The sequence below is a fragment of the Leptosomus discolor genome, chromosome 1, assembly GCF_034619465.1.
Source record: "Leptosomus discolor isolate bLepDis1 chromosome 1, bLepDis1.hap2, whole genome shotgun sequence".
Lineage (NCBI taxonomy): Eukaryota > Metazoa > Chordata > Aves > Leptosomiformes > Leptosomidae > Leptosomus > Leptosomus discolor.
In genome coordinates, this window is record NC_141391.1 from 130,100,778 (window position 1) to 130,126,746 (window position 25,969).

Sequence of the window (25,969 nt, forward strand, 5' to 3'; positions counted from 1 at the left end):
ATGTGGCACTTTGGCAACAACCTCCATCAGATGAGAAGTACCAAGGGGGTTCTTGGTTTTGCGCCTAAAGAAAGGGGGGAGGTTTGACCTGTACAGCACTCCATGGGTTTGAGCCTCTATGTCTGAGGGTATATCTTTTCTTGCCACAACGTAAAACATGTAATTAGCACTTATTTCCAATACATATAAATAAAAGAGCATCTATTTGTGCAGCTTACTGAAGAAGTGCTGACAAGACAAAATTTTGGATTTTATATGGACTTGGGTCAAAGAAAAATAAGAGCTGGTTTGTGAGGCATTTAAACTTTCAATAAGCTCCTTTTCATAGCTGCTTGACTCTAAAAGCTTTGTTCATCTTTCAAGGCTGCACTGGGCTGATGCTCATTAAATTCAGAAAGCAGCCAAGTAACTCCACCAGCCATAGAGCTTCTGCAGGAGACAGCCACTTTAGCACCTCCCACACTAGCTATGGGTGACTAAAAGTCCCCAGAGTAAATTTAAATTTTTACTTTTTTTTTTTTTTTTTCTTAACAAAAACAAAAGGGAGAGAACTCCAGAAAAATGTTCAAGTCTTAAGTCTATAGAAATTTCTGGAAACTCAAAGGTAACAGACCTTCCGACTTAAAATGGGATTCATCAAGTCATTCAAAACAAAGACTTCAATGGCTTCAACCAAGAGGCAGCAAGTGTTCTCGAACCACCTTGCACATTATTAGCTAACACATTCACATTAACTAAGGGGTTTAGCATTAATTCATTTCAGAAAGTGCTAGATCTGGTCACAGCACAACACTAATCGCAGGCTTTTTGCGGACACAGATACCCTATAGGCTTTCAGAATCTTCTCACATCACTCATCCATCCAGTTCAAGAAAGAGCATGGGATGAACAGCAATAACCAATCTGTATCATTATGAAGACCTGTGATGAGTAAACTGAACACTAATATTGGAAAAATCCTTTCTATTCTATCCAAAATAGCACTTAAAAATAAAATACATCAAAATTAAAGAGCTCTTGGGGCAGTAGAGCAAAACTTCAGCCTGTGTGGTGGTCTTCAGCAACATATGCCAAAGTAGTACGTCTTTTCTTATCCCCCAAGAAAAAGATCAGAGTACATAAACCGCCACTGCCTTGCAACACCTACAAGGCTACATCAAGTTAATGGATGAAGTAACACAACAACTTTCAGAGCCAGGATGCACACAGGCGAGGAACACACTCCATAAGCCACTACAGGTTTCTACAGCTGTGTAAATACATGAACAAGACTGTTAAAATATTATTAAGAAATACAAAAGGTGAATCAAGTGATAATACAATAGGGGATCACCTCCAGGAAGCAGCACAGGGAAGAGAAAGTGTGATGGAAAGAGAAGAAAGGGTTCAGGACAAACCCAAATATGTCTTATAAGAAAAAAAGCAACCAAACCACCAACCCACAGAAATAAGGCATGGGGACAGCAGAAAAATTAGTCAAATTATCTTCTGACAGGTTCCACTGGCAGGCCTCACTTTTTTTATTAGTTATTTTTCTGCTCAACTACCCCTAATGACATGAATAAAGAGAAAATAGTTTGGCAGCATTCGAATCAAATACAGCAGACAGCTGTTTTATTCCTTTTCAGGCTGCAAGGCATGACTTTGGGGCACTATAGCACGAGACACTTTTCACTGTAGTGCACACGGTTATTAGCTGACCCAGTTAGTACAATTTTTTCAAGCTTAGGCACGAGGAAAGCTGTTCACCCAGCAGCAGTCAGAAAGCTGGACAGGGCTAGGATCAGCGATGGCCAGACACATAACGCTCAGCAGGCTTCTGGAAGGGAGTGATCTTCCTCTCTCCAGCAAGGAGAGCAGGATGGGCGGCTTCCAGTTTCAGAAACCAATTAGGTAGAAACTGCTATCAAAGCAACAGAGACGGCCCTACCCTAACCGGGTTGAGAAACAGAAGGTGGCATTATCTCAACCATTTTGCCAGTTTCAACAGCCCCACTCATTCCTCCTCGCTGAAGTTGCCCAGGGTACTCTTTTCCAAGGCTCTTCCTACCCACCTACCTGGACATCACACAATATTAAACTGTCACCTAGATGCCACATGCTACCTAAAAAGCAGTCACTTTTATGTCCAGGCTTGTGGATTGGCTACCTAGAAAGCAACAAGCTCCCAGACTTTATTCCTTCGTGAACTGCTTTTTAAAGAGCTATTACGCTAACAAAAGATGCATCACACTTAAATGCCAGTACCGTGTGTGAACAGTACACAACAACATAGGTTTACCAAGCTATTTTGCTTTCAGGAAATTATACAGTACAAAAACCCAGTGAATCCAAGACAAAAAGAAAAAATTCAACAAAAACCAAGTTTGGCACCACGGTAACATTCTTCCAGAGAGTCCAAAATGAATTATTACAAGATTGTCCTTTAGATTTTGCAACCACGAGTATGTGTACAACATGAAAATTAGCTAAAGCAAATAAAATTGCCTTCCTCACCCTGCAAGTTAACAAATTCTGCATAACCAATTACAGAGCCATGACACTCACACATGGAGCAAAAAACTCCCTTATGGCAAGCGTTAGCCATGACATTATTTACTGCAGACCAACAAGATAATTGGCTACAGTTACAATAAGAACTGCTGTCTACAAGGACTTGGTGTTACTTGAAGCACTTATTTTCCAGAAGCTCAGGGAAGGAAAACAAAAAAAAAAAAAAAAAAACCAACCAAAAAAAAAACAAAACAAAAAAAAAAAAAAGAAAAAAGAAAATCAATTCCATAGTCATTAGATGAAAATTCTCAAACTGCAAACTCCGAGACTTCTATTTTTATACAGATATTTTTGGTCATGTGTTGCATGACTACCCTTTATATTTCAGGATTATTTTTGTCCCATTTGGGAAACAATCTACATCTGGAAGCAATGCAAGAACAACTAGGTGAAGAACAAAAGAAAGCTTCAAGCTCATACCTCTTCTCCTATACTATAACCAGCAAGTTGACAGTATCAGCAAGCAGAAAACTGGCAGCTCAGCTCCCTCCTGTTGAGGGTCAAGCTCAACACAAGGAGTACACACACTTTTTTTTCCTGAAGTGAAAGCCTACAAACCCAGCAACACAAACCCGCACAAAGAATAACCTACTTCAGAATTACTTCAATATAGAAATCCATATGGTGAGGTAGAAAGAATGGTGATTTCAAAACCACCAAAATATAAATAGAGAAACAAAAAATTGTCATATTTCAGAAGGTACTTTTGATACTGGTATGGCTTGAAAGAGATACAAGAAGGCCACAGGGTTCCTACTCTTGCAGATATGTCAAAACCCTTGTAACAACTATTACAGAGCAATGAGAGCAGTATGCTCGAGAAGTCATCTTTCCCAAGAGCCAGAGGAGAAGCAGCTATTGGTAATCTCCTACCCTTTCATTCAGGACTCGCATTCTTACCAATTTCTGAGAATAAAGTCTCGTAAATTAAGTCAAATAAATTACACAGGGAAGAGATGAAAAATCCTTGCTCGCTCTTTCTACCCCACATACCTTGGGGAGAAGAGCAATCACCATACGGTGAATCTAGTACTGCTCCTCCCAGGTAACATAAGGATCAGTGAGCCCTCCTCCACTATTTTATCAATCCTTTCCTCATCGCTTGGATCCGTCCTTCCTGGGGAACTGTTGCAGTGCTCAGCCAGGAGCAGCAATAGCTGCAGAGACACCAGAGCAAGATTGACTTCAGCATTTAATTTCGTCACTACTCTGGACTTACAAGTAAAAGCAAAAAAGGTTGACAACAAGGTTTTGCTCCCTGATGACTTGGAAAAGACCTGCACCAAGACAGGTACGAAAGATGTCAGAGAGATTCAGAAGACAGAAATCCATCAATTTTTACCCACCTCCCAAGAACTCTTTTGTCCCAGCTTTCACCCAAAGGGGCTCAGACTACAACTAAGTATCAGTTTGTAAATATATAGCAAAATGAAAGAGCTAGGCAAACTCTCTGTTCACCACAAGTGATTTTTTTTTTTTCCTCAAGCACTCAACACTGGTAATAGATAACCTACTACATCATGCCGGAAGATGCTACCAAAACTCATGAGAACCAGAAAAATAACCCTTTTTGACACCCAAGAATTTTTCTCTCTTATAATGCAAAAAAAGAAGTTAACTTCTTACATGGATGGATTAACTGAAAATATAAACTGCATTTCCCAGAGTCCTTGCATGTGGTCTCTTGCTTTGTTCTGACATTTTTTTCCAGACAGCAGAAGGACCAGGAGCACATGACTAGAGCGACTGTGGGGGTTATCACAAGTGCGTGCGCTTTATGCTACAGCCTTTGTTTCCCCCTCAGTGTTATACACTTGGGATTGAATCATATTTGCAAACTTGTTAGTCTGCATCAGTTAGCACCCTCTTCACAGGCAAGCATCTGTCTAGTCTTTGACCTCAAATAAACGGGAAAGGAGCATCAATGACCTTTCAAGAACCAAGCTGTAGAGCTTGAATAATACAAATTTAGTTGCTGAGCATGACAGGTCTAGGTCTCACTTGTTTTAGACAGCCACCTGCAGAAATACTGATCAACAAGACCTGCTTCCTATTCCACACACGCATAAAGTAAATCAATAAATTAAAATGAGTCACCCACCGTTTTTCTCCATACAAATCAAGAATCCTTAATAAACGCTAATGCTGGACCTGATCAGACATACGGTCTTATGCTGCTAATATGGGTTAACTGCACCCATGTTTTTTTGAAGTGCTGCAGGCACGCTGACCATGCAGATACAAGGTAGACTACAGACCCCGAGCCAAACGCTCTCTTCAAGGCTTCAACCGCAGTGGAAGACATTTCGGTGCAGAAAAACGTCAGAATTTCTGATCTGTCAAAGAGCTCACAATCTTACAGCTCTTTGGCATGAAATGCATAGAACGATGTGATATATATGCACGCATGCACACACAGAGCCATGTCAGGTGTGGCTGTACACAAGTATCAAATATATCAATTGAACGGTAATGCATATCAAGCATTCCTGGTCCCATAAAGATGCCACCCTGCATTTCCATAAGAAAAAGGAAAATACCTCTGAAAAGTACGCTATTAATACGAATCTGGAAGAACAATTTAGTTGCTAATATGAACATATGCAAATCGGGAGTTAAAAAATTCCCTATTATAAACATAGAGCAAATCTTCAGCCACTCAGAACAGGGCCGTTCTCCATTTGCACTTTTGTACATTTGTTCAGATTTTATACGTTTTGAATTCACAAAATCCAGCTAATCCCATACGCTAGATTACGAAGGATGGGCACACATTAAATGCAATTTCCAACATGCCTGTGCAGAATAAAGCGCAGGCCTCATTCTTAAGAAAATATTCCTCTGATCAAAAAACTGGAAAAGGCATGCCGAGCTTGAAATAACTACTCCATAGGCTCATAGGTCAAAATAACCGTTTTCTTATCCCCTCTACTGAACATTTAACCAGAGACTGGAGGATATTAGAGACACCTTTTGTAAGCTCCCCTCCCCCTCCTTTTTTTTTTTTTTTTGTAATGGGCTGGACTAAAAGGTGCTCACACCCGATTTACGGGTACATGGAAAAATCTTCCAAGCTCCCTCCTTCGGAGCCAGGAGTGCTTAAAAACACATAATGAACGTGAATGTCACAGCCATACCTGTGTGCCCGCAATTCGTTTCCTCCTTTCGAGGGGGAAATAAAAACGAAATGTTGGCTGTGGAGCTCCCGATCCGTTTCACAAAGGGACAAAAAAAGGCTTTTTAATTAGCCAGAGGCCGCTTTCAACGCTGGCAGCGATCAGAGGCTAAGGAAGAGGACAAACCAACCGGCATTTTTTTGTCCAACAGGCCCCAAACGAAGCGGCGGCGTGCGCCTATTCAAGGTTAATGGGGGGGAAGGGGAGAGAAAGGGAGCTGCCTCAGCCGGGGCTAGGGCCGCTCGCTCGGCCCCGGGCCGGGCTCCCGCCCGCCGCCTCGCCGCCTGGGCGGAGGAAGGGAGGGGGGAAAGCCCCGGCAGGGCCAGCCAGCCAGCCAGGCACCCACCCACCCACACCCCCACCCCCAACCCCCGCGCAGGGCGGCAGGATACTCACGGCTAACTTTCATGCTGCCGAAGGCCGAGGGCTGCTGCACCGGCTTGCAGCTCTCCGCGAAGGAGGTGGTCCTGGGCCGCCCGGACATGGTCTCCCGCTCCTGCTCTGCCCCGATCACCTCTCTCTTCCTGCCTTCCCCCTCCGCCTCGCCCCGGCGGGCCCGCCTGCCGCTCCCTCGCTCGCTCAGCTGGAGGAGACGGGCGGGACGCGCCACATGAAACGCCGGGCCCCCCCCCTTCCCCCCCCCGGGGAAGCCCCCTCCCCTCTCGGTCTCTGTCGCGCTCTTCGCCCGGCTTCTTCTTTTTTCTCTTCTTCCTCCTCCTCACGCCGCCCGTTCCTCACAAAACCATCCTTCCCGGCAGCGCCGGTGGGTCCGAGAACCGCCTCCGCCCAGTCCGCAGCCCCCCCCGGCGCCGCTCCCGCTCCCGGCCGCGAGCGAGGGGGTTGCTAGGCCTCGCTGCCCCCACCCTGGGCGCCAGTCACATGGGGCGGAGGCTCACGGCCCGGCTCCTCCGATCCCGTCGCTGGGCTTCTCTTTTTCTCTTCTTTTTCTTCCTCCGCTTTCTTCCCCCTCCCCTCTCCTCTCCTTCCCCCTCGCCTCTGAGGGAGGCGGCAGGGAACGGGACTATTTTTTTCCCCGGCGGAGGGATCTCGGGGCTCCCGGATCCGCCGACAGGAGGTGATGAGGCTCCTCGCAAGAGGATCCGGCAGGGGCGGTGGGATCCGCGGCGGGCGGAGTAGGGGTGAAGCGGCCCGGGCGGCCTCGCTCGCTCCCTCGTTAAGGCTTCTCAGTGCAGCGCTGAGGCGGCGGCTCCGGCGCGGCTCCTCATTGCGCCCGCAGGGGCAGCTGGCGACGGCTCAGGCTGGGGACGCTGCACTGCGGGCGGCGGCCGGCGGCGGCGGCGCAAGCCATGACGGCGGCGGCTCCCCGGCTCCCCCTCAGCCGGCTTCAGAGCGCTCGCGGCGGCAGTTGGTGCTGCTGTTGCTGCTTCCCCAGGCGTCCAAGGCACATAGGACTCGCCCGCCCCGCTGAAGCCTCCTGCCGCTGCCTCCCGGCGCCGGCTGCCTCCCGCCGGGCCCCCCTCCCCGTTTCTGCCGAGCAGTCCCTTTGTCCCCGCTGCTGCCTCCGCTGCGTGCCGGGCTCCTGCTGCTGCGCTCTGTGTGTGCGCCAATGCCGCGCAGCCGCCTATGCACGTCGCCGCCCTACGCTGCGGAACGGCCCTAAGCACCTTCTGTGAATACCCAGCCGAAGAGCCCGACGCACTCGCGAGCCCCCAGCCCGAGGCCCTTACGGAAACATCCGAGCCTCCTCGGGACCAATCCCGAGGTCGTTACGGAAATGCCTGTAACGGGTCGTAGCCAATCACAAACTCATCACGGGCGCAGCCGAGTCTCCCCGAAGAGATACGGAGACCCAATCGGAAAACGCTGCCGCCGCCCTAGCAGCGCCGTCGGGGAGCCAATAGGAAGGAGCCCTCTCTTCCGGATATCGCCGGGCCAACCCGAAGGGAGCCGAAGCGGGAGAGCCAATCAAGGGGCGCGCTGCCTCTTTCACACAGCCCTGGGACGGTTTCAAGCCGCAGCCCGAGACGGAGAGAGGGCGCGGGCTGCGATTGGCTTCCCCGGCAGAGAGCTCCGATTGGCCCGCGGCGATGAGGCGGCCCGAAGACGCAATCCAGTTCTCCACCACGGACCAATCCTTAAGATCGGAGCCGCGGGCAGCGCCCGCTCACCTTTATGACCTCACCGGGCGCGCAGGACGGGGCCGGCGGGGGAGGGGAGCGCTCATGCTCAGTGCGGCGCGAAGGGCGGGCCCTCGGGCTCAGGGCCCTTTGCGCCTGAGGAGAGGCAGCCGCCGCCCCTCAGGCCCTGCCCGCCCTCCGGAGGCTGCTCCGAGGCCTGTCCCAGCGGGATGGCGCTGCTGGGCCCTTACCCGTGAGGCAAGGCCGTTCGGGCAGCACAGAGCCGAGGGAGTGGCGCAAAAGGAGCCCCGAAATAACGGGGTTTTGCCCCTAAAACGGTCAGGGACTGAAGTCCTGACATGAAAGACAATGACGTTGAAGCAGCCGTTGCTACCGCAGGCAGTGTCGTCATCCGTAGGCCTTAGGTGTGGTTGGTGGCAAAGCTCGGCGGCTGTGGGAAAGGAGTAGCAGTGTGATGAGCTGACGTGTTAAAAAAACACGACAGAGGTGCGCTGGGAGTTGCAGAGGTGGCACGTGGAGTGGTGGGAAACCTATCTTGCAGAAACTGGGCTAAGCGATGAGGAAGGAAGATCAAGACTCTTAGAAAGTTCACCCGATTCAGCTGTTATCAGCAAGTCATTATTATGAGAAACACAGTTTGTATTAGAGCCACTAAACTGTCCCTCCTATCCAGGTCTCAGTGTCACCATGAGTGGATTGAGCTTGGCCCTGGCCAGAGTCCCAGGCACTGTTCTGGAAGAGCCTGTACTTCTTCAGGGCTCTGAAACATCCCCAGGGGCATTGGTTCCCGGCCCTGGCAAAGCAGGCGCTGGAGCACTGCTCCCTGCTGTGACCTCAGTAAAATCACTCGGTAAACCTCAGCAAAAACTGAGCACCGCTTGCTTATGCCACTAAAAAAAAAAAGTGTTCTTGCCAGAACAGTTTATGCCACAAACAAAATAACTTGGACCAGCAGAAGCACTTTTTGCCAGTGTTAGAGTCTAAGAGCTGGTGCCTCCTTTTCAAGGCATGAAAATATTACCAGATTACTTGGTTTTTTACTTTTTTTTTCCAGACCTGTTCTGAACAACATTGCTATGTGAGAAAACAGGCCTGGCCAAAGGCAGCTAAAATTTATCCTTTACAAGAGCTGTTTTCCAAAGCAGAAAACAAACCTAGTTTCTCAAAATTGTCCTGTTCAGCAGTTTGCTTGCTCCGTTTGCTGGAAACCTTTTTTCCTGCCTGATAAATGGTTTTACCTACTACAAAGGGCCTTGGATTGTTTAAAGTTTGATTCTTCATGAGCTACCTGTGCAGCTCTGTATGGCTGGAAGCCTGAGAGCTGAGAGTGGTGTGCCCTAATAAGGACTAGAAGACATAGTCTGAAATCACAGTATCTGAGTGATATGCAGCCACGCCAAAGCATCCTACCATACTCATAGTTCCAGCTCCCCTCTGCGACACGGCTGTATCGAACGTTGCTGAGACAGTCTCAATAAGCCACCAACCGTGACAATGACATTTTCTGTCCTGTTTTGGTAGAGCTGTTGACCCGAGCCACGACTTTTTGTCAAAAATGAGATCTACAGAATGGATTAGTTCTCTAAAGAGCAATCTTACGTGAAAAGACAAAGTAAATATGCAACTAGGCAGTGCCCAGCTCTTCTCTACCTGAAATACACCACCAGACATTCCAGTCATGAGCCTGAAATTACTTTTTTTGGCCTTGAGCACCAAAATGCCAACGCAAATCCCATTTTCTCATTTTCTGACAAAGTTCTCTTTTGAAAGACTGCATAAACAGGAGAAGCAACTTAAGAGAGACAGCTGAGCTTTGTCACTTGAAAAAGTTGGAGGCCTGAAAAATATCAGGTGGGGGAGGGTGAGCTCTTTGCTTTAGCATTTGTTGTTACTCATAATAGTAGTAAATAAAAATAATTATTTATGATTTTTATGATAAAAAATTTACTGATGGTGGCTGTTTGAAAAATGTCCCTTAAAGCTTTATACCGAGTCTACAGCCTGATAATAAAAATGGGTAATGTTTCACTCACTTACAGAGAACAAGGCTATCTCAGGAAAACAACTTCATGCTTGTCCTTCCCTACATAGTATCAACCCTTCCCGAAAATCACCCAGTTTCCGCTTCAGTACCAAAACAATCCATATCAAACCCAAACCTCTCAGTTACTGCTGATATCACTTTTCTGAATACTAAGCCTACCTATCCACTCAGGGAACGCACATTACAAAAATCCCAGCTGCTCTATTTCCTATTAGGCAATCCTGCCCACATTTCCAAGTAATAATTAACCAACCAGCTCTCCAAAGCCTGTCCATTCAAGTCGTAGCGTCTGCTCATATACCAGGAAACCACACGAGTGTGCTTAAAGGAGGATTATTATGTGTTTGAAGGGACGGAAAACTATAAAGCATCTCCAATTTCTGTTAAGCCTTTTCATAGATTCTTTCCTTAGCTAAGACTGCTCTCAGAAAACCCCTAAACACATGATAAGGGCATCTGTTAAGATTTCATCCTCAGTTTCAAAAATGGGCTGGCAATTAAAATCATTTGGGAGAGTCATGAGTGAGCTAGTGGCTTTTTTAGACTGAAAGATTCTCTTTTGACAACATTGAAAAGTTCATATTTATTTTTGGCCCCTTGGCTGATGAAATGACCTCCCTTTAGAATCTGCAAATATAAATAGAATTGACGTTTTAATGATCAGTTTTCACAAGCAAGTTTAATCCAGCATCTCAGGCATTAATACTGTTCCAAATCTGGATGCAAGGGGCAGTTTTACAGCTGCTGTGTTTCTCTAGCATCCAAGTTCCCAGGGAGGCTACCTGAAGATAGGAAGTGTCTGATAGAAATTACTGAAGTGTTATCTCTCTGAAATGCCATAAGGTGGCAGTGGATTGGAAAATCAGTACTATTTCTGGGTAGAACAAAGCTTTAAGCAGCTCAGCAGAAGAGGAGGGGAGGCTTTTTGTTTGTTTGTTTGGGGGGTTTCATTTGTCTTTACATTTCATATATCACCATAAACTTCAAATCCTGTAATCTTAATCAGCCATTGGATATATCTGCTCCAACATACACCTGTAGACACATTCCTGCACAGGGAACTCCAGCTTTTTCTTTCTCCATTGCTTCCTTTTTGGAAAGATTTTTCTGTTTGCTTACCTTGCAGCTCTTACTGGGTCATTCCGTGAGAAGCCACGGTGAGAGGTCTACCTCCGCTAGCCTGATAAGGATGTGGTCATTCAAGGCTGTTTTGAACTTTGTTATGCTAGTGAATCAAAATTGTATTAGTGAATCTACCAGTCTTGCATCTAATTCCTTAATATTGACAAGGGAATTATCCACAGAACAATTCAGTGAGATTACTGTAATGGCTTGTCTCTTGTTTGATTGGCATGGGCAAACTCAGTGGTTATGGTTGAACTTTAACTTTTCTATTTTTTTTCCAGTGGAAAATCAGATATTGTAACAGTAACAAATTTACTGACTGCCCAGGCGTTAATGATTAGACAATAAATCCTGAAAAGTGGTTTTGATTTTTGTCCCAGAACAAAATCCAAAGGAATCTATGTTTAGAACATACCAGTTGCATTTATTTTTCCGAGCAGGACAGAAGTTTTTAATCCTGAGAACCCAGCGTTTTGCAATGATTTCCTGTCACAAAATATGTCATCACCAACAGTTGCTTCAGAGAACAGCTGATGTTTTGCTGATCTGGATGTGCGTGGGTGCACCTAGGCCTTGCAAGACTCCAGGTAAGTTCGCCAAAACCAATAGAGCCAAGTGGTCTGAACAGTTTAATGCACAGGCGCTTGGACAACTTCTGTTTCCCAATTTTGCAGCACAGTCGAATAAGCAGAGGCACCGAATACAGGTTCATGGCAATGTTGCGACATATGATAAGCATCAGTGACTCACTAAGCAGCCAAATGCGTCCTTCTGTGGAAGTCCTCCCTGCTGATGTTCTGCAGAGGTTTAAGGTTGGTCTTATCCACTGGCTTTTGAAAGAGGCATCAGGTTTCCCTGATGTGCCAGAAGAACGTCTTGTTCAGCTGGACAGTTTCCCTTGCTCCAGCATTTGTCTGACCACACCTTCTTCATAAATAACCCTGGAAAACTACAGTGTCCAGAGCCAGAGAAGCCCTGTCAGTCTAAGGAACCTTTGCCAAGTCTTCCAGACATTTGTTTTCTGGAAAGTAAAAATTATGCCTGTTTCTCCAGGAGTTCAAAAGGGTTCAAATCTAGAAAATTATTGGGCTCTTCTGTGTGTATCATCTCCCTCACATTAGATTCAGTCAAGCAGCCCAAGACTGACATTAGTTTGCTTTCTATTTGTATTTTCCCATGCTGTCAGCAGGTTTGTCTATATCTGTAAAGGGTCGTTCTCAGAGAGGAGACTTCCAAAGTAGAGTTAAAGCCCGTCTGATCCCTGAGGCCTTCAGTCCATTCAAGAAAATCTTGTAGGGCTCGGAAGCCTTAACTTGAGACAGGAGATTAGGACTACTCTTTAGCTGGGTCTTGGTAGACATATGGGAGAGGCATGGGCAGGGGAGAAGACTCAGGCTGGGCTTCCAAGCCGTCACAATGACCTAGAAGTGTTACAGGGAGCCAAACAGAACAGCCAACAAAGGATATTTTTCTCCACTTCCTCCTTGAGACAGCTGGGGGATGTTGCACAAGGGTGATGAGGTTTATTGTGCCTTCTCACAAATGCAGGAAGAGGATTCACTAGTTCCTAGTGAAATAGTTTTCAGAACGAAAGCATTGCATATGGTGCAAGGTGCCAACAGAAGGAGAAAAGGCCATTGGGAATAGACATCTGCATCACTAAAGAAGATAAGAAAGCAGCAGTGCGCCTGGTGGAGCCTGCCTGGGGTGCTGTCCTCGCCGCAAGGGCTCCCTGCAGACCAAAATTACCATCCTTAGCTGCAATGAAATGCTCATCCAGCTCTTGCTGTTGCAGCTGGTTTTACCCTGGCTGAAAATAACTGCATGGGTCCGGGTCTCCCCAGGACAGCCAGCTCCCTGGGGGAGAAAGGGGACGATAGTGCCATTCTTGATATCCGCAAAGCAAACTGTGGGGAGTATAATACACTCATGTCTGCAGAGGGGAACGATTGCTCTGCAATATACAATACATAGCAAAATGGCTGAATAGAGCTATGAAACCTTGGTCATTCTACATACATCAGCCGCAGTAGTGAACTTGCACTGCTGTTGTACATCTTACCTATGAACTGGGGATCTGTAGTTCACAGCCCAGAATTAAATGTGGTGATTCTCCTCAGAACCTGGGAGAAAATGCAGTTAATTATGAAGTGGCCAAAAATGTAACAGTATTTTCATTTTGTTCATTGAGTTTTTGCCAAGCACTCTAATTGATTTAATGATCCCTGTCCCTAGCTGCTCCTTAATCACCATCGCACACTACTTCTTTCATCTTTGGCTGGCAAATGGATACTAATTGTTGCTGCATCTTGCATTGTACATCTGGTGTTGACAGCTGTCTTTGCCCTGAAATGGAGAGACAGCTGTTTTTAAAAGAAGAGCCGTCTCCCAAATCTGGGAAAATGTGGCATTGAAACTGAGTTATCAAATATAAAAATTCAGCAAATATGTGGAGAGGCTAGAGGGTCTGCAAACACAAAGCTTAAAATTAGGCACAGGAATCAGAACAGAAAAGACTCACTGCTGTGTCTAAAGCACGAGTCCTGGGTGTTTCCCATAAAAAATGCCTATTTCCTCTAATTCCCTGTGGACTTCTTGACATGGCAAAATCTTTTACACTGTGCACAACAGAGCACACCTCCTGATTTGATCAGACTAACAACCCATGTTGCTTTTGCTTCAGCCTATTAGGTGTAATTCAAAAGCCTTTCTACAAGGCAGGATTCAGGATCAGACATCAAGATCTAACCAGCTGCAGACAAGAAACAGTAGCATGAAAGCACCAAAAAGCCCTAGAAATCAATGGAAACAATTGCATTCCTTAAAAAAAAAATATTCCAGAATCTCATTTCCTCCTGAACATTTTGTGACCATGATTGTTATAAGCAACCTATTTTTTTTCCCTCCGTGTTTATTTTGTGTATTTAACAGCACTAAGCGTACAGACCATTGTTTTGCCAATGGTCAGCAAAGCTTATCTCCTGATCTCGCCCAGCCGCTATCGCTCACATGCTGTTCTGCAAGACTTGGATGAGCACTCCTCTCAGGCCCCATGAGAGGCTGCAAGCCAGCAGCAAGAGCAAAGCTGAACTCAACAGGCAACAATGAGTAGGCATGTAAGGACACAGAAAGGAAATGGGTGAGCTTAAACAAGGTTAGCGTGACTGGAGCAGCAGTCACTCCAAATGACCCCTAAGAAAAGAGCCTACAAGCAGAAAAAGCCGGGTAGGATTAACAACTCCTTTTCATAAAGGCGTCATTTCAGGACGTCTGTCTTAAGGGAAGTGCTACATTTATTTATTTTTAATTGGACTGGATTTAAGCCACATCGAGCTGATGATGCCATTCTGAATTCACAAGGATATTCTCTTGGCCTTGTGGCACGGGAGCAAGGGGACAATGCAATTAATGGGGAAGGTGGCACTTTCAAAAGTGGTAGAAGGAAGTACTTTTAAATTAAGTAGTTACTGTATATATCAGGTACTTAAAAGTAGGAAGTTTTCCTAGTGACTGGAAAGTGAGACACTCAATCCAGGAGATTATTCTAGTTTTCAGCTGGGGTTGCTCTTAAACTAGGAGCCTCTCTTTTCACCACACCTATGAAAAGACCCTAGAAAGACCTGCCTAGTAAGTGGGCTCTGGGGTACAAGCCTCCCACTAGGTGACAGGAAGACAGTTATATTTCTAATTGGATTGTGAAAGTCACTGGTGCAGGATATCACTAATAGGCAAGTACCTGGATAATACTGACCCCTGAAGTAGGTAGTACTAAAACTCCTTTTTTTTGGTAAGGGTATGAAACATGCTGTTTGAATCTAAATCACTCTCTTAAGAGTGCAAGTATGGGAAGGTTTCTAAAATGCTGTGATACATCTTGTACTGACCACAATCAGGAACAAGCTGCTGGACTAGAAATCAGGGGCTGAGCCGTTTGATAATCAAGGATCATCTCCTCAAAGCTCAAGAGTGATTCATCCTGACAAAAAGAAAATCAAGCAAAGGTGGCAGGAGGCGTGTGTGGATGAATAAGGAGCTCCTGACTAAACTCTGACATAAAAAGGAAATGTACAAAAGGTGGAAGCAGGGGTAGGTGACCGAGGAGGAAGCCTTGCTGGTGAAAGTGTCCTTCAGCAATCCCAGGTCCCTGAGTGAGTGGCCCAAAAGTGCTGAGGGAGCTGGTTAATGTCATTGCAAGGCCACTCTTTGAAGCATCATGGCCATCGGGAGAGGTTCCGGAGGCCTGGAGGAAAGCAAATGTTGCTCCTGTCTTTAAGAAGGGCAAGAAGGAGGATCTGGGAAACTACAATCCGCTCAGCCTCACCTCAGTCCCTGAAACAGCAATGGAGCAAGGAAACATGGAAACCATTTCCAGATACATGAAGAACAAGGAGGTGCTTGAGTATAGTCAGCATGGATTTACAAAGGGAAAATCGGCCTTAACCAACCTGACAGACTTCCACAGCAAGATGACTGGCCTGGTGAATGAGAGGAGAGCAGTGGGTGTTGTTTGCCTTGACTTTAGTAAGGCTTTCGACACTGTCTCTCGTAACAACGCGGTAGACAAGCTGACAAAGTATGGGTTACGTAAGTGGACAGTGAGGTGAATCAAAAAATGGCTGAATGGCCAGACCCAGAGCGTCGTGATCAGTGTCAAAGTCCAGCTAGAGTCCAGTCACTAGTGGTATATCCTGTTACTAGGTCTTATACTGTTTAACACATTCATTAATGATCTGGATGATGGGGCAGAGTACACCTTTGGCAAATTTACAGATTGTACAAAGCTGGGAGGAGCTGATACACCAGATGGTGTGCTGCCATCCAGAGCAACCTGGACAGGCTGGGGAATTGGACGGAGAGGAATCACATGAAGTTCAACAAAGGGAAATGGAAAGTCCTGCATCTGGGGAGGAATATGACAATGCACCAGTACATGTTGTGGGCTCTGAAGAGAATGACCTGAGGGGTTCTGGTGGACATCAAGCTGGCCATGAGCCAGCAGTGTGCCCTTGCAAGCAAAGACAGCCAGCAACATCCTGGGCTGCATTAGGAAAAGCATTGCCAGAGGAGTGATCTTTTCCCTCTACCTAGCAGTGGTGAGATCGCACCTGGAGTCCTGTGCCCTGTTCTAGGCTCCCCTCTACAAGACGGACATGGACTTGCTTGAGTGAGTCCAGCAAAGGGCCATGAAGGTCATTAAGGGACCGGAGCATCTCTCGTGTGAGAGAAGACACAGAGAGCTGGGACTGTTCAGCCTAGAGAAGAAAAGGCTCAGGAAGAATCTTGTCAATGTGTATAAATACCTGGTGGGAGAAATGAAGAAGAGGGAGATGGGTGCACACTGACAGGACAAGAAGCAGTAGACACTATTTAAAACGCATGAAACTCCACCTGAACACAAGAAAACACTTGTTTTACTGTGGAGGTGGTCAAAGACTGGAGCAGATTGGCCAGAGAGGTTATGGAGTCTCCATCTCTGGAAATACACAAAACCTGACTGAACACGATCCTGGGTAACCAGCTCTAACTGACCCTTCTTGAGCAAGGGGGATTGGACTAGATGATCTCCAGAGGTTCCTTCCATCCTCCACAATCCTGTGATGATTCTGTGATCCATTACAGCAGTTCCTGGTGTCCTGTATGCTGTCAGTTCTTACGCATTTCACTGATTTTTCCCTGAGGTAATTATAGACATTACTGGTGTTATTAATTGCACTGAATGCATATACCTCTGAGGATGAGGTGGTTATGGAGAAACCTGAACTTAATAAAATAGTCGGAGGAATTGTCTACAAACAAAATACAGGAACTGGGAATCATCATTCATGACTGTGAGGTTCTGTACACATGCTTTCAGCAGAATAAGCAAGGTGTGGGGAGACGGAGGCTGACATAGCATACAGGGCAGGGTCAGATGAGAAGTGGGCGATGAGTGACTTCTGACAGCCAGTGCTAAACACAGTGCATAAGAATTTCAGTTTTATTTCCTAGTCTGTGGCAACCTATGCAACATGGACTGGGCTGTTTGTGCGGTGGTGGTAAAATTAAAGCCTTAACACTGTATCAAAACAGGGCACTAAGCATGGACAATTAAATCAAAGGCAGTATTTTCAAGCCAAGCACCCAGAAAATTGAGAAAACCCAGTTAATGACTGCCTGGGAAAAGTCTGATTTAAATGACCACCCAGGAACTCAGGAGCAGAGGCAGTTCTCCAGGGCAGCAGTCCAGAAGCTGAACCATGAGCCTGTCCTTTCTCCAGCTGTGTTCCCAGTCTCCTCCACAACATGGTCCTGGTATATTTTATGCACTGGGGCAGGATTCCATAAGAAAAACTACGCAATCATGTCTTTAATGTCTGTCTCACAAGAGAATATTAGAGAAACATCCCTTAAGAGCGGTCTAGGAATAATTGGTCCTGCCGTGGGGGAAAGAGATGGACTGGAGTCCCCAAATAGCTCCTTGAGGTCCCTTCCAGGCCTGTTTTCCACAGTCATACATGCCAAAATTAAGCCAAATGAGATTTGCACAAATTGTTTTCATTCTAGCCTTCCCTAAGTTCTGAACACTTGGTTTCAGAGACTTTTTGGCACAGATTAGTGTGCTGCTTTTTAGGATCCTGGTTGTTTTTTTAAAGCCAGCTCAACCTAGCAAGGATGCCATGATATGCACATCCACAAGGTTTATTAACAACCTCATTACAGACCCACCACAGGGACCACTTCCAGGGATTGGCAGAGGCAACCCAGGTGACTGGCCCACTCCAACTAATGAAGGCAAGGGTGGAGTAGGAAAAGATTGCTGTACTGCTGGCCAGCATCAGAGGCTTGCCTTTCAAATCCATATGAAGGCAGCAGATGAGATGAGAGTCTTGGGACACCTGGTTTCCCTTCCAAACTCTGGAGAGTAACATGTGCCACCAGAAGCTTTTTGCTTGTTTCCATCCGTTCTCTCCAGTCCTACTTTTTCCAGACCCTTGAAAACAAACCGCTGCTTTGCTACCTCCTCTGTTCCCTGCCCCACCATTGTCAAGTCAGAGTCTTTTCTCTCCCCACTCTTGCCTTCACTAATTGCATCCCACCTCAAGTCACACTCATACCCTGCCTCTATCCACCTCCCACTCCTAGTCACCTGGCTTGTCCTGCCATCACAAATTTTTTCACCTCTACTTTTTCCACTACTCCCTTGCCTTATTTTTTGCCCAACAGGTGCTCCCAGATCCTGAATCCTCAGTGGCTTAACCCTTGTCTCTATCCTCATTCCTATTCTTTGTTGATTCAGAAAATGAAGCTCCCCATCGTCCCTCCCCTGTCCCGGTCACACCATCTTTTACTCTTCTGCCACCTCCTCCCACAGCTATTCCAGCACCAGTCACAACAGGTTCTTCAACCAGATTTACCACTTTCCTCCTGCAACTGGCTTTCACAACCACTTCTTCTGCCATGCTGCTTCATTGCCAGCATGGTGGTCATCACCTTTATGAGAGAAACCCCACTTTGCTCTCAGCTCAGTGCCCCCTCCCACAATAGTAACTGCAATGGCTCGCAGGTGGGCTGGGCTGGGCTTGGCCAACACCTGTAGACAGCCCAGGTGCAGGGTGCTCTAGCAGCTGCGAGGACATGGAGCTTACTCAGCTGGGGTGGAGTTTCCAGGGATGATTGATTTGGGGATAGGTTTTTTTGTCTGCTAAATGCTAAGAAGCCTCCCCAGATCTGTGTGGCCTGTGATTTTTCAGTCATAAAGTGTGGTCCTGTTTGGATGGGTTTTGTCAAGACCCATAGAAGCTAGATTTCCAGTTTGTGCGGTGTGAGGGAGATGAAGTGTCTCAGACAAAAAAATAACCAACGTGCTTGAAATGGGGACAAATGCATTTTTGTTATCCTTGTTCTTGGAAATGTCCTGAATCACTTTAATTTTAACTTTCCAGCACACTCAGCATGAAAATTTTGGTATCATGGTTAAGCTTTAAGAAAATGACAAGTAAGTGAGTCCAAGATATTTTTATGGGAATTGCTGTGCAGACTTAATGTGCAGGGGATATTATGCATCCCAATGCATAGGGATGTTAGCTGTTAGATAATGCAATCATAAAGTATTTCACTTTCTTTCACTTTTGTTTTTCTTGTTCCCATTTTCACCAGTTATCAAAATCTGCTAATTGCTGCATATGCTGGACCTCTAACATTTTGCTCTTCATTTGAGACTTTTTGCTGCAGGACAAACTCCTCATTATCTGGAACATCCCCCGAATTAATTTATTCCATTGGTTACTGAAGAGTCATAAAACCAGTGATATTAAACTGGGGACTTAAGTCATAGGCAGTGTTAAAGGAGCAATATCTGCTTGAGCAGCTGAATTAGTCTGGATCCTTCCCAGCACAGTGTCATGGACTTCTCTTACACTGACCACTTGGTTTTGCAAAGATGATATTCAGGTTTATTAAATGATTGGATGTTATCCTGGGCTTGGGCATGCTTGCAGAGTTGCTGAAAAATGCCACAAGGTTTATGTTAGAAGTGAAAGTCACCGTGCTCTTTCCAATGGACATAGACATCAGTAGGACGGCTATTGCTGCCTAAATGCCATGAGCAAATCAATGTCTTATACCTGGTCAGCCCAGCATTTCTTTTATACTCTACAGGTAGGTTGTAAACTTGCAAAACCCAATGAGACAGTGGAAATTTCCCTGTCATGAAAGCGTGTCTCTCAATGCTTCCAGGCATGTTGCGGCAGAACAAAGCTGTGACCTATTCTTTCATCTGCCACCCTAAGGGTAGGAAGATCTTTAAAAGTCGATGTCTCATTTATGACTGTGCATTAGAACAGCCTAAACTGGTCACGGAGGGAAATTATTTTACACTAATCTTGTAAAAGGAGAGACAAAATCTCAGTTGCTCAGCTGCACAGAGCTTGGCACCAATCCTGAAACCCGGTGAATAATGTTTGAGAGAGGATATTGTTCCTAGATTTCCAGCTGTACTGGAAGGTAGGTGGTCAGCACAAAACCTACCTTACCTCCTGCTGCTGCTGCAAGATTGATGCTGTCTGGATCAGAGGTAGGATAGCCCAATTCTGCAAAATAAATAGGCACCTGCTGTGTCCAGCATACAGGCGTCATCTCTCCTTCTAGGACTGTGGCTCCCCTGCAGCTCAGGGTCTGATTGTGTAGCAAAGCACTCATTTTTCCCAGGGGAAAGCTGCAAGATTTTTTATTTACAGACTTTACCAGATGCGTCTCACATGCTTCTGGGGTTGTTTCTAATGCTGTCATTATCTAGAATAATCTTCACTTGGTGGTAGAAATCTCATACTTGCTTCAGCAGATGCGTGGATTGCTGATGGGGAGCTGGGTTCTTGGCTCTTTCTTGTCTATGATTGTCAATTATTCCAGACAGTGGGGTGATCCTAAGAAATTGGGATGTTTCCCCTTTGTATAAGGACACAAATATATGCATGAACACACAGAGAAATATTATTTGATTCACTAAAACCAGCTGTTGTGAACAAACCATCCACATACAGCAACTACTGATTACTCAACAGCAAAAACATTGGTCTCCACTGGTGATATCCCAGTTTGTTGACTGAACTCCTTCCCCACCTTCCCCAGCCTCTCACTTTTTCCAGAGGATGTTTAGGATTCTTATTGGGGTCCAAGACTTGCTGGCTGAGGAAGATAACCAGGGCCTAGCTAGGAGCATCAACTCTCATTTTCCTGTTCTTTGATGGGTCAACCTGTCTCTCAGGCCTTCCTGGTGAAGCACCCAAAGTCTTTTTTGCAAACAGGTAGTGAAGAAGCCTTGACGCATCTCACAAGGGAGGTGGCCTTGTGTTCACTTGAATGACAGGTGCCAGTGAGGGAAAAGAGAGACTGTGGTTTTTCTCTCTGAGATGAGCACAACTGTCAGTAGAAGAGACAAGGCTCTTGACTCCCAAGTCTTCTCCTTGAGTAAATTAGACCCCACGTCATCCTCAGGTCCTCTTTGTTGTTATTGGGTTTGTCTGCTTTAAAGGCTAAATTCAGACACCCTCAAGCAGCTGTTGCTGAAGGCAGCAGGGGCTGAGAGCTTTTTTCCATGAGAGGGTGGAATTTAGCCCCAAAGTGTCGTACTGTGGCACAGCAGGTACCCAGTAATGCTGAGCTTCCAGGAACAGGGGAGCCTGCCTCCTCTATTGACTGCAGCATGCTTATATCAGGTATTAGGAGAACTAGGAAAAAGACCTTGCCATCAGAGAGTTGTGAAGAATGGATTGCAGAAGCAGGAAAGTACTAAATGTGTTTTTGTTACTGGTATGAAAAAGGTTGTAATAGCAAGAAAATGAGCTGATATTTGCAAAAGCATAATCTACCATCAAATGAAAGACTCACCTGTCAGAGGAAAGGAAGATTTATCCAGCACCTGTATTTGGGGGACTCGTAAAAAAAAAAAAAACAACCAAAAACAAAACCCAAAAAACCAACCAAAACCCAGCTGCTTTCAAACAAGGGCTTGAATTTGCTGTAATCACATACGGACTGTCACACTGTTCATGGATCTGCCTAGCACTGCTGTAAATTGAAGGTGCAATTGCATCAGCTACTATTATTCCTACAGTCCTTTTTGGTTTGAAATATCGCCCAACTCATTTGGGTTAGATATGAGATGTAATTGCCTGGAAAGCCGCACACAACTCCAGAAGGGTGCACTGCTAGTTATATTCACCCGTGCCATTCCTGTGCTGGATTGTCATCAGGACACTGCACAGGGTGTGCCTTCATTTTCCTTCCCTATGGGTCCCTTGAGAGGTACCGGGGCTTCGTAAGGAACTTGGGTCTTTACTGATTTCCTAAGCCATGGGAAGCTCCAAGAAGCAAAAGCTCTTCAGGGTTTCTGCACCTGCCAGGCACACATGGGAGGAAACATGGATGGACAGGCCTTACTCTGTGAGTATAATAAAATACTGATGGTAAAATTAGCATCTGGTGGGAGCTGGGAACCCCATGTCCATTGCAGACTTGCAGAGAAAATGTCAAGTTCCTGCTGACCCACAGGAAATTTGCCTGCTTCTGGCCTGCCTTTCTGATGTCCTAACTACCAATGAGTATTTCTTCTCAGGCGCTTTTCAAAAGGTGAGCATGATCTTATTCTAGCATCTTGCCAAACTCTTTACAGACTCCTCTGCAGCTGGAGACAACAGAGCAGCATATACAGCCATCCTCACATTGCTGCAATGGGAAGAGTGTGACCTGGTAGTGATAAAACCAGGGCTCTCCCTCAATGCCTCCCTGCAGGCTGAAAGAGGGGCAGGTATGAGTTGCTAGAGGGAACTAAAAATAGATAGTCTTTTCTCCAAGTAGACAAGGGAACCTGGGAAGGAAAGGCCATGTTTTTCACCAACATGTAAGAGAGTAGGTTAGAGAATGAGAAGGAAGAACAGCTACTAACTAGAAGACAGCATTGGCATGAGAATAAGTAGATAAAAATAGGCTATGAAAAAATGTGGGCTGCAAATCAGAAACAAGTTTCCTTCTGTCAGAGTGAGGTTCTGGAATAACCTGCCAAGAAAATTCCTGATGACTCTTAAGACGGATTGTGATAAATTAACAAGAGGGGCTTTATGACTTGGTACTCGTCATAGCTGGGGAATATGATGATGACTAGGAGATCCCTTCTAGCCCCGCATTCCTATTGGTATGATAACAGAGGAATCTGTGTAGGGTGCAGTAAATGCTGAATCACCGAGTGCTTTATATAACTGCTTGGCAGGACAAAGTCCCTCGCACCCATCCTGTCTGCAAGAACCTTCAGGACAAAAAAACCATAAATAAATCCTTATGTAAATGATTGTGCTCTGGCAGTACAAAGCATAAAGCTACAGATGCCTGAGTTAGAAGAAAACCAGCTGAGCTACAGGCTTCTCTACACAGGGGAATGGTGGTGGTGTGGGCATGAAAGCAAGAAACCTCACTAGAAATGCTGAGAGGTACATGCTCTGAGGTGAACGCACTCCAGCTTTGATGCACAATTTTAATGTGGGAAAGGAACTCGGTGCTTGGAACCATGTGGAGGTATCCCACGCACTTGCTCAGCCAGGTGCGCGCAGGGATTGTTTCCACAGGGCACGATCATATAATGTAGCGGAAAGTTTCTGAAATTAACATCAACTGCTAAAACATCCACAGTTCTCCTGCCACCCCAGATCCACAACTCTTTTGATGGTGTTTTTTCCTGTCTCCTAGGAGTCCCCCAAGGATGAGATCACGTTCTGCAGCACAAGGCAAGCAGTCAGGATGCGGCTTACACTGATGTGTTTGATGCCTCACAACTGGACATCTACAGCTTTGCTGCTCTGGCCCTAAAAGCCAACCTTGGGGTAACAGCAGCAGCTGCAGTTTCAGGAGTACTTAGCTAGAGATCAAGGCCAAGGAGAAGGCACCCATGAAAAACTGCATAAGGTTAGAGACAGGCCTGGTTTCTGGGCTCAGAAGACTAACGTTGCTCAGGAGAAGAGCACTTCACAGCCCTCATGGCTGTTGGACTTGAGGAAGACTTTTCTGGAGCTTCTTCCAGACCTGTGGAAGTCATGTCCAGATGTAGCTGCTCCATCACCTCCTCAAAACCTGCAGCACAGGCTACTTGGAGACCTAGGGCCCCTGACGGCTGCTCCCCACTGTGCCACACAAATGCCCCTGCATAGATGCGGCACCACTGTACAGCCACTGTCTCCATGGGTCGCACAGTCTGGGCCAAGGACACCTGTGGGTTTTCCCTCTTGCAGTGCTTTCAAATACCCGTTATTTCTAATAACTGCCCCTGATGTCAAAGCTCAGAGCTAGAGGTTTCCCACAGATCCCAGCCACTAACACCAACACAAGGCAGTGGGGAAACCTCCATGCCAACAGCCAGCACTCTTCTCCCAGAAAGCCTGGCTTAATCCATCTCTGCCATAGCTAACAAAGCTCTTTTTTGGGGTTTCTCCCCCCCCCCCCTTTTTTTTTTTTTTTTAAATCAAGCAGCTGAATCACAATCATGATCAGTTTTGTTATTCCTAAACAGTCACAAGCTGACAGGGTAACAGAGGCAGACTGAGCGATGGCAGGTGGCTGTGGCACAAGAGCCTCAAGGCTGACTGCCTTCCTGGCTCTTGCCAAGTCTGAGCAAGCAGGCATACAGAGACGTCTCACCCCAGCTGTGACATGACCCTTCCTAAACAGCCATCAGCAAGGAAAGAGCATAGAGGTGTCGGTGCATCGCTGGTGTCAGGGGGAGTGGGCGGAGGCCGCAGAACTTTCAAACAGAAGAGCAGCACCTGTAAACAGGCCCGTGGGCAGGGAAAGGCTCCGCTCCATGGAGCATCTCCTGTCACACTGCACATAGCAGGGCTCAGGGATGCTGGCTGAGGTGGACTCGTCATCTCTTCCTATGATTTGCACACAGCAGCAGGAGTCACGGAGCTGGAGCCCATGGAGGTGCACAGCTAGCAGGGGAAGGACGGCTTGGAAACATGGCTCAGGAAGCTAAAAACGTTCAAAAGACCTCATCAACATGAACTGCTGTGGCTGTGTCACTGGAAGAGCCAATCTGTTTGCTGGCAGATACCGCTTGGATGGGACAGGGTGCTGGGATCAGGTGTACAGAATTGCCAGGGGCTGCTCTGTAGCTTCGGGGTAGCAGAAGTAGAAGGACTGTAAGCACACTTGTAAGGACGGTGAGTCCAGCACTCACCTGGGAGCAGGCAGGGGACTTCCTTCCAGTCACTTACCTTTCATTTCAATTTCTGTAAGATGAGAGTTTCTGCCTTGAACTGCAAAGAGGCACAGCCTTTCCTAAGGGGAACAGTTTTAGACAGCAGCTATGTTGGAGAAGGAATTGCTCACATGCGATATGAACACTACAGGACCCCTGGGTGAGAGATGGCTCTCTTTAGGCTACATCCATCATCAGTGGCAAGAAGGAGAGTCAGTTACAGTTAGTTATAAATCAGGGCACTCACAGTCCTGCTGCCACAAGCCTCACAGTCTTCCTCTCCACCTTCGCAGTGTATGTGCCACTGCCCCTACTGCTCAGATACCTTGGATTCAGGGCAAAGCTCTAGTTAAGATACTTTCAATGGCTCAATGGGGAGAGACAGGCTCCTCCAGAAACTATACAAAGAGCCATGGGGGAACCAAATGCTGAATTCAGTGCCTAAACCAGGTGCCTAAAGTTAAGCAGCATGAAAGCTCCTCTGTGTGCCCATGCAATGCCCAATGCAAAGATCCCGTAATACCAATGGCAATGAAAGGCAGCCCACCGTCTCACTCTGTCCTTTCTTCTCACGTGCAGGCAGCCTGATCCATCACACGGTGCTTTGACTCTTCCCCACCTGAATCAAATGCATGTTCCTTGATAGATACAGGGCGGAGGCCAGAGTTGGGAGTCATCAAAAGCACCAGTAAGTTTTTATGTGTGCACACATGAACTGCATCAGCCTTCTATGCACATGTAAAAAGTAGAGTCATAGAATCATTTAGGTGGGAAAAGACCTTTATGACCATTAAGTCCAACCGTAAACTTAACACTTCTAGTCCACCACTGAACCATGTCCGTAAGCACCACATCTCACGTCTTTTAAATACCTCCAGGGTTGGTGACTCCAACACTTCCCTGGGCAGCCTGTTCCAGTGCTTGACAACCCTTTTGGTGAAGAAATTCTTCCTAACGTCCAATCTAAACCTCCCCTGGCACAACTTCAGGCCATTTCCTCTCAGGCTATTGCTTGTTACTTGGGAGAAGAAACTGATCCCCATCTCACTACAACCTCCTTTTGAGTGACTGTAGAGAGCAATAAGGTCTTCCGTCAGCCTCTTTTTCTCCAGACTAAACAACCCCAGTTCCCTCAGTCGCTCCTTATAAGACCTGTTCTCCAGGCCCTTCAGCAGCTCCGTTGCCCTTCTCTGGACATGCTCCAGCACCTCCATGTCCTTCTTGTAACGAGGGACCCAAAACTGAACAC

General features: G+C 46.4%; 1 protein-coding gene across 2 annotated transcripts in view; it reads right to left on the bottom strand.

The window, feature by feature from the left end:
• The window catches only part of GSK3B (glycogen synthase kinase 3 beta), a 150,345-nt gene extending 144,131 nt beyond the window's left edge, over positions 1 to 6,214 (bottom strand). For both annotated transcript variants that reach the window (XM_086464530.1, XM_086464522.1), the window contains exon 1: positions 6,126 to 6,214. In XM_086464530.1, coding sequence (XP_086320656.1) covers positions 6,126 to 6,213 — 88 coding nt within the window. In that variant the 5' untranslated portion in view covers position 6,214. The remainder of the gene's footprint in view (positions 1 to 6,125) is intronic.
• Between the last annotated feature and the right edge of the window lie 19,755 nt (positions 6,215 to 25,969).